This window comes from Mirounga leonina, unplaced genomic scaffold (genome assembly GCF_011800145.1).
Source record: "Mirounga leonina isolate KUSES-001 unplaced genomic scaffold, KU_Mleo_1.0 Mir_170, whole genome shotgun sequence".
NCBI lineage: Eukaryota > Metazoa > Chordata > Mammalia > Carnivora > Phocidae > Mirounga > Mirounga leonina.
The window spans coordinates 23,296,825-23,311,729 of NW_023270433.1; the positions used below are offsets into that span (position 1 = coordinate 23,296,825).

The following is a 14,905-nucleotide window of genomic DNA, read 5'->3' on the forward strand; positions in this document are numbered from 1 at the left end:
GGCGCAGTCCCGGCCCGGCGCCCGCGGCGGCCCCGCTGCGGCCCGAGCGGCCTGGCTGCGGGATCTGTGCGCAGCCATGGCCCGACCGCCCCGGCAGCGCCCGGGGGCCTGGGTGCCGCTGCTCTTGCTGCTGCTGGCCGGGCCCGGCGCCTGCGCCGCCAGCCCCGCAGACGACGGCGCGGGCCCCGGGGGCCGGGGGCCCCGGGGCCGCGTGCGGGGGGACGCGGGCGCCGACGAGGCGGTGCCGCGCCACGACTCTTCCTACGGCACGTTCGCCGGGGAGTTCTACGACCTGCGCTACCTGTCGGAGGAGGGTGAGGCTGCGAGAGGGAGACGCGGGGCGGGGGTGGGCGACCGAGGCGGCCGCGGGAGCAGGGCCGGAGGGGCGGTTTGGCGAGGAGGCCAACGGAGGTAGCTCTGGGACCGAGGGACTGGGATGGGGGGCGCACTGCTCAGACCCCCGCCGGCCCGCAGGAGGCACCCCGGAGAACTGTCAGCGCCTTCCACCCGCCGCCCGCTTTACAGGTAGGGAGACTGAGGCCAGGAGAAGGAGGTGGTCAGCCGAGCCCTGGGAGGCTGCGGACAGGTGGGGCTGAGCCTAGGCTCCCCCGGTTCTTGGCGTCTGGCCTCCACTCTCCCTGTCCGGGGTTGGGGTAGCGGGTGCTAGGGGAGGAGGCCGCCATCTGGCCTGGGGTGTGCGAGATCAGGGAAGCTGGTGGGGAGCAGAAATCACAATTTAAAGTGATGCTGTCTTATTTTCTCCCTGTCTGTATTGACCTAAATTTACAGTGACTAGTGCCCTAACCTTTCAGCGTTCTGTTCTTGCTGATTGCCTGCCATCAGAGCTGGGGCATATTTCCGTGCCCACTTCCATCCCAGTTCTTTTCTGTTATCACCCATGTTAGAGTTCCCTACTGTGAGCCACCATTGTAGGGGGCTGCTGGGCCCAGAGACTAGGGATTTTTCAGCTACAGACCTCCCTGTGGAGTTGCTTTAGTGAGCACAAAAGCCAAGCTGATTCTGTTGTAGAAGGCATAGAAACTGGCTTCTTCTGCAGTTTGGAAAGTAGTGATTTTTCCTATTTTTATGCTAAGAGGAATATGCAAGAATTAAATTGGGGTTGAAATGTCCCCGCAACTGATATGATGCTGGGTATATTTGTTATGAAGGATTCGGTTTAGCTGTATACAACAAGCACACATTAATAGCTTAAATAAGACAGAAGTTTCTCTGTCATGTAAAGAAATCTATAAGTACGGAGTCTGGGCTGGTATTGGAGGCTCCATGCTCATCAGAGACCCTGGATCCTGGTCTTCTGCTTCTTCACAATTCTTAACATGTAACTGTGTGGTCCAAAATGGCTACTTGATCTCCAGCCACTACATTCACTGTCCAGACAGTGGGAAAGAGAAAGTGGGAAGGTCACTAACTACTTCATAAGGAGATTACTCAGAAGTCCCATATAACAATTATACTTCCTTGGCCACAATGTGGCCACATGTAAATGCAAAGGAGGCTGGGAAAGTTAGCTTTTTAGCTGAGAGGCAATATGCCCAGTTAAAAAATTGGAATTATTGTATTGAAATGGAAAGGATGGATTTGGGGAGATATATTAGTTGGGTAGAGGTTCAAGCACTGAAACAGAGACCCCTACGTATAGTGGCTTAAATAAGGTACTTTATTTTTTTTCTCACATGAGTCTGACTGGTCTGGGCAGTTGGGACAGCTCTGTTCCACAAGGTCAGTCCATCTTGTTCCACCATCCAGTAAAGTTTTGTCCTCATTGGTGTGGTAGAAGATGGTTGCATGTCTTTGTTCAAGCTTGAGGAAAGGAGAAGAGGAAATTCAGGACAGGCCATTACCTTTTAGCCTGGTCACACAGGTCACTGCTGTTCACATTCCTTTGGCAAGAACATGACATGACCTAGCTGCAAGAGAGGCTGGGAAATGTAGTCTTCTAGCTGGGCAGCCATGTGGCCAGGGAGGAGGAGGGGTGGGGGAAGGGGCGGGGACAGACAAGCCGAAGCAGCATCTATCACCCTGGAAACGAACAAACATTTCAAAGCCCATCTGTTTCTGAAAGGATCTAATACATATTTATTCTGTTCGTTGTCAGCCCGGCACGCTGCCAGGTGACTCACGCATGGCACCCGAGAGCTCATATTCTCATTGGGCACATGTCCCTAACAGACGGAGGAGAACAAGGTCAGATGCTGTATGTCCGTTTGTATATACAGAGAGAAAGAAGTTAGTTGTAGAGTCCAGACGGTTTTATGAACATGGACGTCAGGGGGCTGAAGCCATCAGGGAGGCTTTATAGAGTTGAGCTAGGAAGTATGAAAGACTTTGATGAGCCAGAAGAGGGAGGGCATTGCAGTGAGGTGACCCCACAGGGCAACAGGGCATGTAATGTGTGTACAAATCCCTGGTTTGTCTGCTTGCCCCTCTCATCTGGTCTGCACATGCAGCCGCCGGAGGCTCAGCTCTAACCCCCAGAAATCCATGATGGTTCCAACCTGCTCACTGAATGAAGCTTCAACTCCTTTATCTGGAATTTTCTCTTTGGCCCAGCTTCCTTTTACCGTCCTCTCTTACTCCTCCCCTTTGCTTATCCAGGGATTTCACTGTCATTTCTTCTCTTCTCTCCAGCACTTTCACTATCTTCAAATGCAGACCCTACACCCGGCTGGTGGGTGCTAGTGGGGATGTTTGTGGGCTGAACCTCTCTGGGGCAGCACCTCTACTAGATTACCCTGGGCCTGGGTTTTGGCCCTGTGGATCCTGAATAGAGATTTTCTCAAGATCCTTAGAAATAATCAGTGATATTGCCTTAAAGCGTATGCCAGAGCGGGAGAAGCAGACCCAGGAAACATCCCCGGTGGATGTTCTAACCCAGAAAGTGAAGGGAAAGAGGGTGTCAGGATGCCGTGTCCCAAGCCATGGTGAGGCCCAGTAGCATGAAGGCTTGAAATAGTTGATGGATTTGGGAAATGAGAGGTGAATTTTGCTGGGATAAATTCAGTGGAGAAAGGAGGGACCCTGATTGATTTTGAAGGAAGTGGCAAGTGAAGAGGTAGAAATAGTGCCTTTAAACTACTCTTTCTTCTTCTTTTTTTTTTTTAAGATTTTATTCTTATTTATTTGACAGAGAGAGTGAGCACAAGCAGGGAGAGTGGCAGGCAGAGAGAGAAGCAGGCTCCCTGCTGAGCAGGGAGCCCAATGCAGGGCTCAATCCCAGGACCCTGGGATCATGACCTGAGCTGAAGGCCGATGCTCAACCAATGGAGCCACCCAGGCGCTCCCCTTCTTCTTCTTCTTTTTTTTTTTAAGATTTTATTTATTTGAGACAGAGAGAGAGCATGAGAGCACGAGGGGTGGGGAGGGGCAGAGGGAGAAGCAGACTCTCCGCTGAGCAGGGAGCCTGACTTGGGGCTCGATCCCAGGACCCTGAGATCATGACCTGAGCTGAAGGCAGATGCTTAACTGACTGAGCCACCCGGGCAGCCTAAAAACTACTCTTTCTTTCTATCAGTACAAATGGGGCTGTCTTTTCTAGTGATTGGACTACGTGTTTCCTCTGTGCAGGGGACCCCCTTCTCAGGTTCAAAGTAGCCAATAACTGAGTTTTCAATGAAAAGATGGCCTGGTGGTATGTAAATTCAAAGAAGGGAATTAAACTGATGGAGATGGAGAATTCACTGAAACTTCCAGAGAGCCCACTATTACCACCCTGTCTAGAAACCATTTCTCCAGTGTCCCGATAGCCCAAGACTCCCAAAGCCAGCGCTGAAAACTGGCTAATTTGGTATCTTTAATTGCCCCCTAAACATGTTCATTTTTTAAAATTTCTGTTTTGGTTTAACTATGCTAGGGTTGTTTTGTTTTGTTTTGTTTTTTGGAGAGAGAGTGCAGGGGTAGGGGGATGGGCAGAGGGAGAGAGAGAGAATCTTTTTTTTTTTTTTTAATGTTTTATTTATTTATTCATGAGAGTCAGAGAGAGAGAGAGAGGCAGAGGCAGAGGGAGAAGCAGGCTCCCTGCCCAGCAGGGAGCCCGATGTGGGACTCGATCCCAGGACGGTCCGGGGATCATGACCTGAGCCGAAGGCAGACGCTCAACCATCTGAGCCACCCAGGCGCCCCGAGAGAGAGATTCTTAAGCATGTTCCATGCCCAGCAAGGAGCTCATTGCAGGGCTCCATCTCATGACCCTGAGATCATGACCTGAGTTAAAATCAAGAGTCGGACACTTAACTGACCCACCCAGCACCGCTTAACTGTGCTAGATTTTAGAATTCTTAAAGGTTTCCCCTGTCTTAGCCTATACGACTCATCTTTATATTCCTAACACCACTGCTACCTCTTTCAGGGAGCCTTCCCTGATTTTCTCCTTCTCCCCATCCCCTGCCATTAAGGGAGGATGTTCTCTTGCAGCATACAATCTAACCCTGCCATTGACCCTTTTTGCTCTCTATGATCAAGAGTTTGGATAGGGTCCTGGTGCTCGAATCCTACCATTCATACCTCTTCCTCTTGAGAGTGTTTAGGAGTTTATATTCAGAACAACAGAATGTAAAATAGATTTCTTCATGATTACGGGCAAATATTCTATTCTGAGGGTTCTTTGAAAAAACTGAGTTGGGTGTTTTTGGCTTAGTGTTAAGTCCCAAGTAAAGCCTCCTGCTCTCTTGTCCCTGCCATGAAGATTTGCATGCCCTGAAGCCTTACTAGCCAGCCATATGGAGGGTGGTAACTGACTTGTCCCTAGAAATATACTCTGCCTTGGAAGGAAAAGAGGGAACATATTCATGGTTGCTTATCTTTAAGGCACAGTGATCTGACCACTTGTAAAATGTGGCCCATTTCTGATCAAGTTCCGACCACATTTTTTCCTACTCTGGAAAGAGCTAGTAAGACAGTAGAGAGAAGGACAGAGCTTGGGGAAAAGGGCACAAATTCCTTCATCTGCCTGTGTTATTCCTACAAGTACATGTATTATATGTGGATACCTAACTCATCACCTTGCCAGTCTGCAAGTCCTTTAAAGGTAAATAGCCTACATCTGATTTACCTATGTATCCTCCATGAGTGTAGTCTGATAATAACACTAACTGGGGCTAACTTTCAGTAAGTGCTTACTGTGCACCAGGTACTGTTCTCAGTTCCTTACCCATATTAACTTTCATTCTTACAGTAAACCTCTGACTTAGATGCTATTAGCCCCACTTCGAGTTCAGAAAACTGACCCACGGAAAAATTTAAATAGCTAAAGCCACACAGCTAGAAAGTAGCAGGGAACTACATAGATTTGTTGATTAACTTTATGGATGAGATGGTGCAAGTTGTCCAGCTCTTTGGAGTAGAGGGTCCCTGTTGATCTGCTGTACTTGGAAGTACAGTGGGACAGGCTGAATGAGGTATTTTGGCAGGCAGGCTTGAGGAAAGGGATTCAGAACCAATGGGGTAGGCAGTCAGTGGGGAACTGCGGGTTCCCTCCTGGTGGAGTGCCGTGGAGAAAGCTTTGCTCGATGGCCATTCACATGTGTGTGGAGCTTTTCGTATTTTCCATTTTCTAAAGCCCCTCGACCTTTGTACTTCATTCTCTGACTCTGATAAACAAAAACAATGATTCAGGCAGTTCGGACAGTGAAAGAGGCTGGTGTAGTAGTTCTCAGATTTGAACAGACAGCTGCTGGTTAAAACTTCAAGGAATCAAGTACTAAATTAATACCTGAGGGCTGTGAGCCAAGCAGTCAATTAGAAGCAATAAATAGCAGACCAGAATCCATTAACCACCCAGTGGAGGATGGCGAAACAGGCTCAAGGGATTGCAGAAGAGGAACAGAGAGTGTTTAGGAGTTAGACAAGAAAGGAAACCACAGATACTCACCAACTGATGGATATTTGGGTTATTTCCCATTTTTGGCAATTATGAATAATGCTGCCATGAACACCTGTGTACAAGTCTTTGTGCAAATATATGTTTTTTAGCTCCCTTGATGTATTTACATAGAAAATCAGAAAGAATCAACAGATCCATAATCAGGAGAATGCAATAGGTTGCCATAGGCAAGATCAGCATATGTAAACCAAAATCTCTCTTTGTTTTTAGCAGCAATAAGCTAGAAAATGTCAAAACAAGATATCATCTAAAATAGCAACAAAAATCTGTATATTGTCCAAATTTTGCCTAACAAAAATGCCCTGGTCCTTGTGTGGAGAAAAAATTTTAACTATTAAGTGATATAAAAAAAAAAGGAATAAATGGGAAATATACCATGGTCTTGGAAAGAGTAACTTGGTATTATAAAGATGTCAGCTCTGCCCCCATTCATCTATTCATTTACCGCAGTTCCATACAAGAGCCCAACAGCATTTGGGGAGAGAATTTGATAAATTAGTATCTATCCTTTGCATGGAAGAATCAAGTTCTGTGAATTACTGAGATACGTTACAATGCCTAGTAATTCATATAGTGTGGTCTTGGCTCGGGAACAGCCAAATAAACCAGAGAACAAAGCAGAAAAACCCAGAAATAGACCTGTGTTCCTCTAAGAACCAGTAAAATATCAAGGTGTCTTCATAAATTGCTAGGGAAAAGATGAGTTATTTAAGTAAATGGCATTGAGAAAAATTGAGTCAGTGTAGGGAGAAAAATAAAACTGTTTTCTTCACATCGTATAAAAAAAATAAATTCCAAATGGGTCAGGTCTAAATGTGAAAGGCAGTACTACAAAGTTAATAAATAAACGTGTAGGGAAAGATCTTCATGTCCTTAGAATGGAGATTAATCTCTGAGATAAGAATCTAAAAGCACAAACCGAAAGAAGAAAAATTATTTCCCCAGCTACATCACATTTAGAGATTTTGGTCCAAGGAAGGATATTATAGAAAAAAGTAAGATTGGTGGCAGACTAGAAGGGGGAAAGAATGCAGCATCTGAAACCTACAGTGAGTTAGTATCAAGAATACACATAAAGGGGCGCCTGGGTGGCTCAGTCGTTAAGCGTCTGCCTTCGGCTCAGGTCATGATCCCAGGGTCCTGGGATCGAGCCCCGCATCGGGCTCCCTGCTCCGCGGGAAGCCTGTTTCTCCCTCTCCCTCTCCCCCTGCTTGTGATCCTGCTCTCACTGTGTCTCTCTCTGTCAAATAAATAAATAAAATCTTTAAAAAAAAAAAAAAAAAGAATACACATAAACTCCCACGAGAAAGACCGAAAACCAAGTCTAAAAAAAAGCGCAGAGATTATGTATATAAACATCATAGAAAAGGAAACCCAAGTGGCTAATACAGATACAAAGAGATGTTTAACCCCACTAGTACTTGGGGAAATACAAATTAAAATATTGAGAATGTCGGATGATACCAAGTAGCTGCAAGAGTGGGGGTGGGGAATCGGAACCTCATGCACTGTGGATGGGATTGTAAACCAGTGCTGTTAGTCTGAATACTAATCTCACTGAGCTTTGTGCAATAAAGATGTGACCCAGCTATTGCTCTCTGGGGTTTCCTGAAACAAAACAAAAACCTTTTGTATATGTCCACAAGAAACATATGTAAGGCACTTCATCTCCTCATTATTTGATGAAGCAAACATTGAAGGCACTTTATTTATTTATTTTTTAAAGATTTTATTTATTTATTTATTTATTTATTTATTTGACAGAGAGAGAGACACAGCGAGAGAGGGAACACAAGCAGGGGGAGTGGGAGAGGGAGAAGCAGGCTCCCTGCAGAGCAGGGAGCCCGATGCGGGACTCGATCCCAGGACCCTGGGATCATGACCTGAGCTGAAGGCAGTCGCTTAACCAACTGAGCCACCCAGGCGCCCCTTGAAGGCACTTTAAACATTAAGGCAATTGGGAGTTATTTCAAAAAATGTGGTTATGTGCACATCAAAGAATGCTCTTCAGCCAGAAGTAATAACAGGTCTCACCTTTATAGATAGGGATAGATTTCCAAAGGAAAATAATAAATAGAACAAGATGTACCACACAGGGTCGTTTATGCAGATTAAAGACATACACAAGCCGTCTAGTTTTCAAGAGCACACATAGATAGAAATAAACATAAGAATGGCGGCTGGTGAGTGGGGGTGGGGCCTTTGCGAGTCTGCTCTGCTCAGATGCTTCCAGACCTGTGCATGGCCATGGGATGGCCAGGGCACTGCAGCTGTGGGCAGCATGGCAGGGTGGCGCTGTTGGCTTAGTGAAAAATTGGGTCTGGACCCTCTATGGTAGATCCAGGTTCTGCTAAAGGCACTTCGGTGATTATTTTATAAGGGAGTCACGCAAGACTTTCAGGATGGTGTTGTGGGGAACATGGAAGGATTTTTGCGGTAAGGCGGGACCTCACCCTGGGCAGGCAAAGTTCCATGCCCTTTGAGGAGCTAGCACAGATGTGAAGCTTACCTCCAACCCCCCTTTCAGTGTATCACAGTAAAATATTGCTTTTCTAAGATGTGTATGTGTCAGAGTGCTCATTTTGTTAAAACCTGCAGCCTTTGCAGAAGGATACTTAGAAAATACTCTAGACCAGGAGGAAAGTGGGTTTAGGATCGGATTAGGGGAAAATAGAAGATGGGCTTTGCATAGACTGATAGGAGTATCCCATAAACCAGGAAATGTCATCAGTTTAATTCGGTGCACCTACATACTTAAAAATTAAAATTCTGCCATCAAGATAATGGGCCAGTGCAATTGTACAGAGCGTGTCCGACATCCCGTTGAACGATGCTGCTCTCTAACTAGTTACCAAGAGAAAGGCTGGTAAGGTACACCCTGCAAACCCACTGTGTCAGTATTTAAGGATTAATCCGTTCAGTCTCTTTCCATCAAGATCTGATCAGAAAGAAAGATAGAAACCAGTTCTAAGTTGTTTGTGTGTGTGTTTTTTTTTAAACGGGATGACCAGCCCAGTCAGCTGTCTAAGTAGATGTTGGGGGACAGGAGAAACAAAAAGGAGCACAAAGACAGTAATGGCGGGAAGCAGCTACTGCCCCTGGGACTGGGGTGCTGGGAGGGGTCGGGGCACAGAGCAGGGCTTGAAGCTGTGAGAATCTAGAAGCTCAGCCAAGAGAACCCCCGCAAAACTGCAGCCCATCCTCTCTGCGCAGCTGCTGCTGGTTCCTTTGAGGGCATGACAAGGCTGGTTAGGGGAATTTAGATAAAAAGCTGGCATCAACTTGCCACTGGAAGGGTGAAGCAGCATCACCGAGGACTTGTGTAGGGGACGGCAACCCAATAGGAAGGAATGGTCTTTCCTTCCTCCTGCCTCCTAGCCTCCCTCCAATGTTTCAGCAGAGCCCAGCCAACTGGCAAAGGAGAAATGTGGTTTGCAGAGTGCTCAACCCATCACAGAGTTGGCTATCGAAGGCTGGGGTTGTAGCTCAGAGACAAGAGCTTAAATACCGGCATGAGGGCCAAACTAAATTTATGCCAAATAGGTCATTTAAATTCAGGGGAAAATTGTAATGTTGTTGTGCTTAATATTATTCTGCCAACCCCAACTAGTATAGTGAAATTAATTTGTGGTGCTAATAACCCAGAGTTAGCTCAGGCCCCGCAAGCTAAAGGGAGTGGTCTATAACAAGACTGCTCTCCTTTTAGATCAACTGGCTGCAAATCCTGGGGGCTACCTACAACCCCCCTCAGATTTTGTAATTCACTCGAATGTTTCATAGAGTTCAGGAAAGCACTGCACTTACTGTAAAGGATACAATTCAGGAACAGCTGGTGATGACACACATGGAGTGAAGTCTGGAGGTCTCCCAAATGCAGAGTTTCTATGCCCTCTCCTCATGGAATCAGGCCTTGTCACCCTCGCCAGTATTAGTTTGTTCACCAACCAGGAAGCAGCACTGACTTGTGTCCAGAGTTTCTACTGGGGTCTCATTACATAGATATTACTGATTTAATCACTGGCTACATCATTAAATGTAGTCCCCAGCCTCCCAACCGTCCCTGGAGGTGGGCCTAACTGACAGCCCCGAACCTCTAGTCACATGGTTGGTTTTTCTGGGGACTAGCCCCCATCCTGAGTCATCTCATCTCTTAGCACAAGCTCAGGTGTGATCCCAAGGGGCTCATGAATAACAAAGACAGCCCTGCTTGGAAGTTCCAAGGATTCGGAGCCTCTCTCCAGGACCAGGGATGAAAACCAGTTAAATTTTTTATTATACAACATCTTACAAAACAAGAGAATAAGATATGCCCAAATGCATTTGGCAAAACAAGTTCTCATTCCAAGTTTTAGAAGCATAAAAGAGAATAGGAAATTACTGCTAAAAAAGCCTTGAAAAGCCATTTGCCAATGCTAATAAGGTAGTTTGGTACATTAATAAGTGAGTTTTTTCCCAAAGCTTGCTCGTAATTAGAGCTTAGAAACCCATTCTTCTAGAGATGATCTTACCCCACGGTTATTAGTTCTCAGTCCAGTTTACAAAACTTAATAGTAATCCCATAGTAATAATAACTGGCATTTATTGAGATGGAAATCTGCTATATGCCAAAGTATTATTCTAGATGCTAGGAAGTGGTAAGGATAACAGAAGATGGGGAAATCGAGACGCAACATTATGAGAAACTGTCTTTTTCAGTTACCCATAGAATTTTTTCTTTTTTTTTTTTTTAAAGATTTTATTTATTTATTTGACAGAGAGACAGGGAGAGAGGGAACACAAGCAGGGGGAGTGGCAGGGGGAGAAGCAGGCTTCCAGCTGAGCAGAGAGCCCAAAGCAGGGCTCCATCCCAGGACCCTGGGATCATGACCTGAGCCGAAGGCAGATGCTTAACAACTGAGCCACCCACGTGCCCCATCTATAGAATTTTTTCAAAAAAATATTTATTTGAGAGAGAGAGACTGTGAGCAGGAGGGGCAGAGGGAGAGAAAGAATCTCAAGCAAGCTCCCAGCTAAGCACAGAGCCCAAGGCGAGGACCCTGAGATCGTGACCTGAGTTGAAACCAAGAGTCACACTCAACTGCCTGAGCCACCCAGGCACCCCGGTTACCTATAGAATTTTTAAAACATAAGTAGTCATTGCATTCCTGGATAAATATTCTGAGAAAAAAACAGCCTCAACATTGTAGTAAGAATAAGAACATATATGAAGATGCTTAACATAGTTCGTACCATTAAGCAGTTGCTCAGTACATGTTAAGAGAAAAAAAAATTCGTCCAAGGCTGGACTCAGTCTAGAGTACCAAAGTAGACTGAGGACTCAGCATAAAATATGCATAAAAGTAGAAAAAATAATACACTTGGTCCAATTACTTAAAGATGGTAAAAAGCTACTAGGACTGTATTTTAGCAGGTGATCAAGATCTAGGGTAATAGAAATGAACTGTCCAAAGTGTGCAGATGTGTGCCAGGAAAGTATAGCCTAGTGGCTTTTTTAAAAGTATAATCTGCTGTGATGTGAGAAACAAAGGCAAAAGAAAAATCAAGTTTCCTTACTACTTATAGCCCATTGACAAGTCCTTGAAATAGGCAGAGTGACATTCCTCTAGGAACTCAGCTGCCTCGATGTTAGTACTTTGCTAAGGGCCTGACCCCCAGGATCCTGTAAGTCTACTTTGACATATAAAAGTTCCTTTGGAAACTTCCTTTATCTCTACCCACCAAGATATATGTTGGCAATCATCCCCCAAGCATATGACCCACTGATAATACATCTGAAGGGTCTCATGACTGAGTTTTTACTAAACAGTAATAAATGACCTTTTCCTAACAACAGCTGGCCCCCTCAAGGTCCTGGAAACCTTGTTTCCAAAATACCTGGGAGGCTTGTGCTTTCCCTAACCCCCTCCCAACTTGAAAGGACATAATGGGCCACTCCTCACGACTGAGTGCAGCTCCTTCTGCCCACGGGTCCTGTCCCCGTGCTTTCATAAAATCACCTTTTTGCACCAAAGACGTCTCAAGAATTCTTTCTTGGTCATTGGCTCCAGACCCCAACATCTTTCCTACATCATAATGGAACAAAGTAAACAAAGCCTCAAGTTTACATTTATTTACATTGCCTAATATCTGTGGGTGATTTTATTTATTCATTTGACAATCATGTAGTCAGCGTCCAGTGCCGAGCACGATGCTGGACAGAGAACCCAAGATGACCCACACGTGGTTCCCGTGTGCATGGAGTTAACAGCCAAGGAGAAAAATCTTTGCTGTCACAAACTGGAAGCATAGTGCGGGCCTACCCTTCAGCGTGTGGTTGAATGCATTAGGATGTGAAGTGATCTTACAAGAAAGATACTCAGGTGTTAAAAAGGATTGTGTTTGAAGAATTTAGTGAGCTAGGGAAATGTCCTGTACAGCTTAATAACAAATGGAAGTTCAGAGAAAGGGGGAAATCCTATTATCATGTATAGGTACACATGGAAAACCTCTACTATCACATATACAAATATTTCATTGTTGATTTTTTTCCCCCGCTTAGAGCATGGGTATTGTATGAAAATTGTGATGTTCACGCTCCCAGGGATGGTGGTGGGCCTGTGGTTGTGTGAAATTACGCCACCTCTCTGCCTCAGGTTCGCTGCCAGTAAAAGGATGGAAAGGCCACATAATTCTCAGTTCACATGTAAGACTGGCTCAAAGATGTGTGCCCTACACCCTCCCCTCATGAAGAGGGTGATTAGGCTTACACAAAGCCCTTTTCTGAGGCCCTAAACATTTCTAGACAACGTGTGGTAGAAAATAGTCAACGTATTAGAAAGAAAAATTTCTCCTTGGAAAAAAGCTGTTGCTGGATTTTCTAACCATTGTTTATTCTCACTGTCTAGGTTACCCTTTCCCTACTGCTCCTCCTGTGGATCCATTTGCCAAAATCAAAGTGGATGACTGTGGAAAAACTAAGGGATGCTTTAGGTTGGTAGATCTGCGAGTTGGTTAACTTTAAGGCTAAGGCACTGATTTACTTCTCAAGGTAGTATTTCAATTGCATATAGCTCATTCTCATCAGGGGCCTGCATCCCCTCATTGCTTCAGCCTGTTTCCGATGGCCACTCCAGTTTTCAGTCTTAGAGGCCATAAGCTCTCGAATGCTCCTTGGCACTGGAACATCCTTCTCTGGTTTTTCATTTATGACCATACTGCCATTGGCCCAGGTATCTACTCCTGCCCAGTTGGCTGTATGAAAAAGAATCAGGTGACATGGGCTGTGCATTACTAGCTGGGCTGTGAGCGGGACAGACCATGATTGACACATTTAAGACCCAATTCCTTTTCAAATAAAGAGTCATGACTTTGGGGTATCTGGATGATACTAACTAGTCGTGAACACTGATGATTGTAGCGAGCTTGTTATCTCAGATTTAGGGAGTCCCCACGTGATTACTAGTCATGCTCTATCAAAACATGATGGGCTGGAGCTAGCAAACACTAGTAAAGACGGTGAGCCTCCCAGCCAGACAGCTCCGCTTTGTTGGAAAAGCCGCCTCCTCTTTGAAACTGTTATTTCCTAAAATAAATTGTCCTTGCGTAAAGGTTGTGATGGGTACTGCACTGAAAGTTCTGGATGTTTTTTTCTTTTGTTCAGTGCTCAAGGCCAAGGAGGAAAAAAATCGAATAAAGGGGTTTTGAGTTTTCTTTGGATTACAAGGGTATTTCTAAGGAATTTAAAAAATATATATTTTATTTATTTGAGAGAGAGAGAGAGAATGAGAGAGAGCACAAGCAGGGGGCAGGGGCAGAGGGAGAAGCAGGCTCCCCACTGAGCAGGGAGCCCAATGTGGGACTTGATCCCAGGACCCAGGATCCCAGGACCTGAGCTGAAAGCAGACACTTAACCAGGCGCCCCTCTTAGGAATTTTTAAGAATACAAATAATACTATTATTGAGGAAGATGGCCAGCAATGTTAAGTCTGGTGACTGGGGGACATTTTTGAGAAGGGAGGGAATTTCAGTAGCTCCTGGCTTCAGGGTGACTTGTTTTCTGGCCCATTCGTTCCTCCTTTAGCTTTCCTTACACTCATTTAGCGTTTTTACCCGGTTCTACACTGTCCTGAGCTCACATCTCTTCCCAGCCATTCAGGGTCCCTGCCTGGCATGTTCCTTGCCTCCCTCTTCAGTCAGTGCTTGGCAGCTTTGTGCCCTGTTCCTTCAGATAACCTTCCACCTGAGCTTCCCTTGTCCCACCCATTGCTACAGTTTTCTGTTCTTCTGAAAATGGCATAAAACAATGTCCCTCTCACTAGGGCTTCCCGATTCTTAAAGGATCCACAAGTCCCCTGGAAGAAAATTTAAATTTGAGTTTCCATTTCAATCATGCCCCTTACAATGATGAATGTATGCATAATCGGATTATCTGGATAACCAGTTTATGCTGCTCGGTACTCTGGCGTCCTGATTGGTAATTGTGTGATAGCCTGATAGAGCCAAGGCAGATTTTATAAATAAATGATGCATTCATGCTCAGTGAATACCAGATGAGGTATTCATTTGATGTATGTATGAGGGTTTTGCAACCTCTCAAACGGATGAGTGGGGGAAAGTGAAATCGTGTTTAGTAGTAAGAAAGTGCTCATCCAAGGGACCCTGCACAGTGTGGTCCGATATACCCCATGCAGGTAAGCAAAATCTACCTTCAGTAAGATTACACCATCCATCACACGGATGCTGAGAATTTAAATGTTCCTGCGTTTGTAGTTTAATTTATATTTAATTTGTAAGTTTTTGTTAATTTAGTTGTATGAAAATTTCTAAGTAAAAAAGAACTGGTATATATTTAATTCACAAAAACAGTTTATTAACTCTGAGAATTTCTTCCTCTGAAAGGGATTCAGAAATAACTCAGTAATAACGACTATCTGAGAAGCTCTAATATAATGTTGAGAACACTGGCCGGGAGTGGAGGCCCAGGTTCAAGTCCTCCAGCAGCTACTGACTCACTATGCAAGCAAGCCC

General features: G+C 45.3%; 1 protein-coding gene across 3 annotated transcripts in view; it reads left to right on the forward strand.

Moving 5' to 3' along the window:
* The first annotated feature begins 56 nt into the window (after window positions 1-56).
* FRRS1L (ferric chelate reductase 1 like) overlaps window positions 57-14,905 on the forward strand; it is a 28,935-nt gene continuing 14,086 nt past the window's right edge. Inside the window, exons 1-2 of one of the 3 annotated variants that reach the window (XM_035016117.1) lie at window positions 57-314; window positions 12,784-12,868. In XM_035016117.1, the coding sequence (XP_034872008.1) occupies window positions 77-314; window positions 12,784-12,868 (323 nt within the window). In that variant the 5' untranslated portion in view covers window positions 57-76. The remainder of the gene's footprint in view (window positions 315-12,783; window positions 12,869-14,905) is intronic. The other 2 variants (XM_035016118.1, XM_035016119.1) reach the window with 2 other exon arrangements.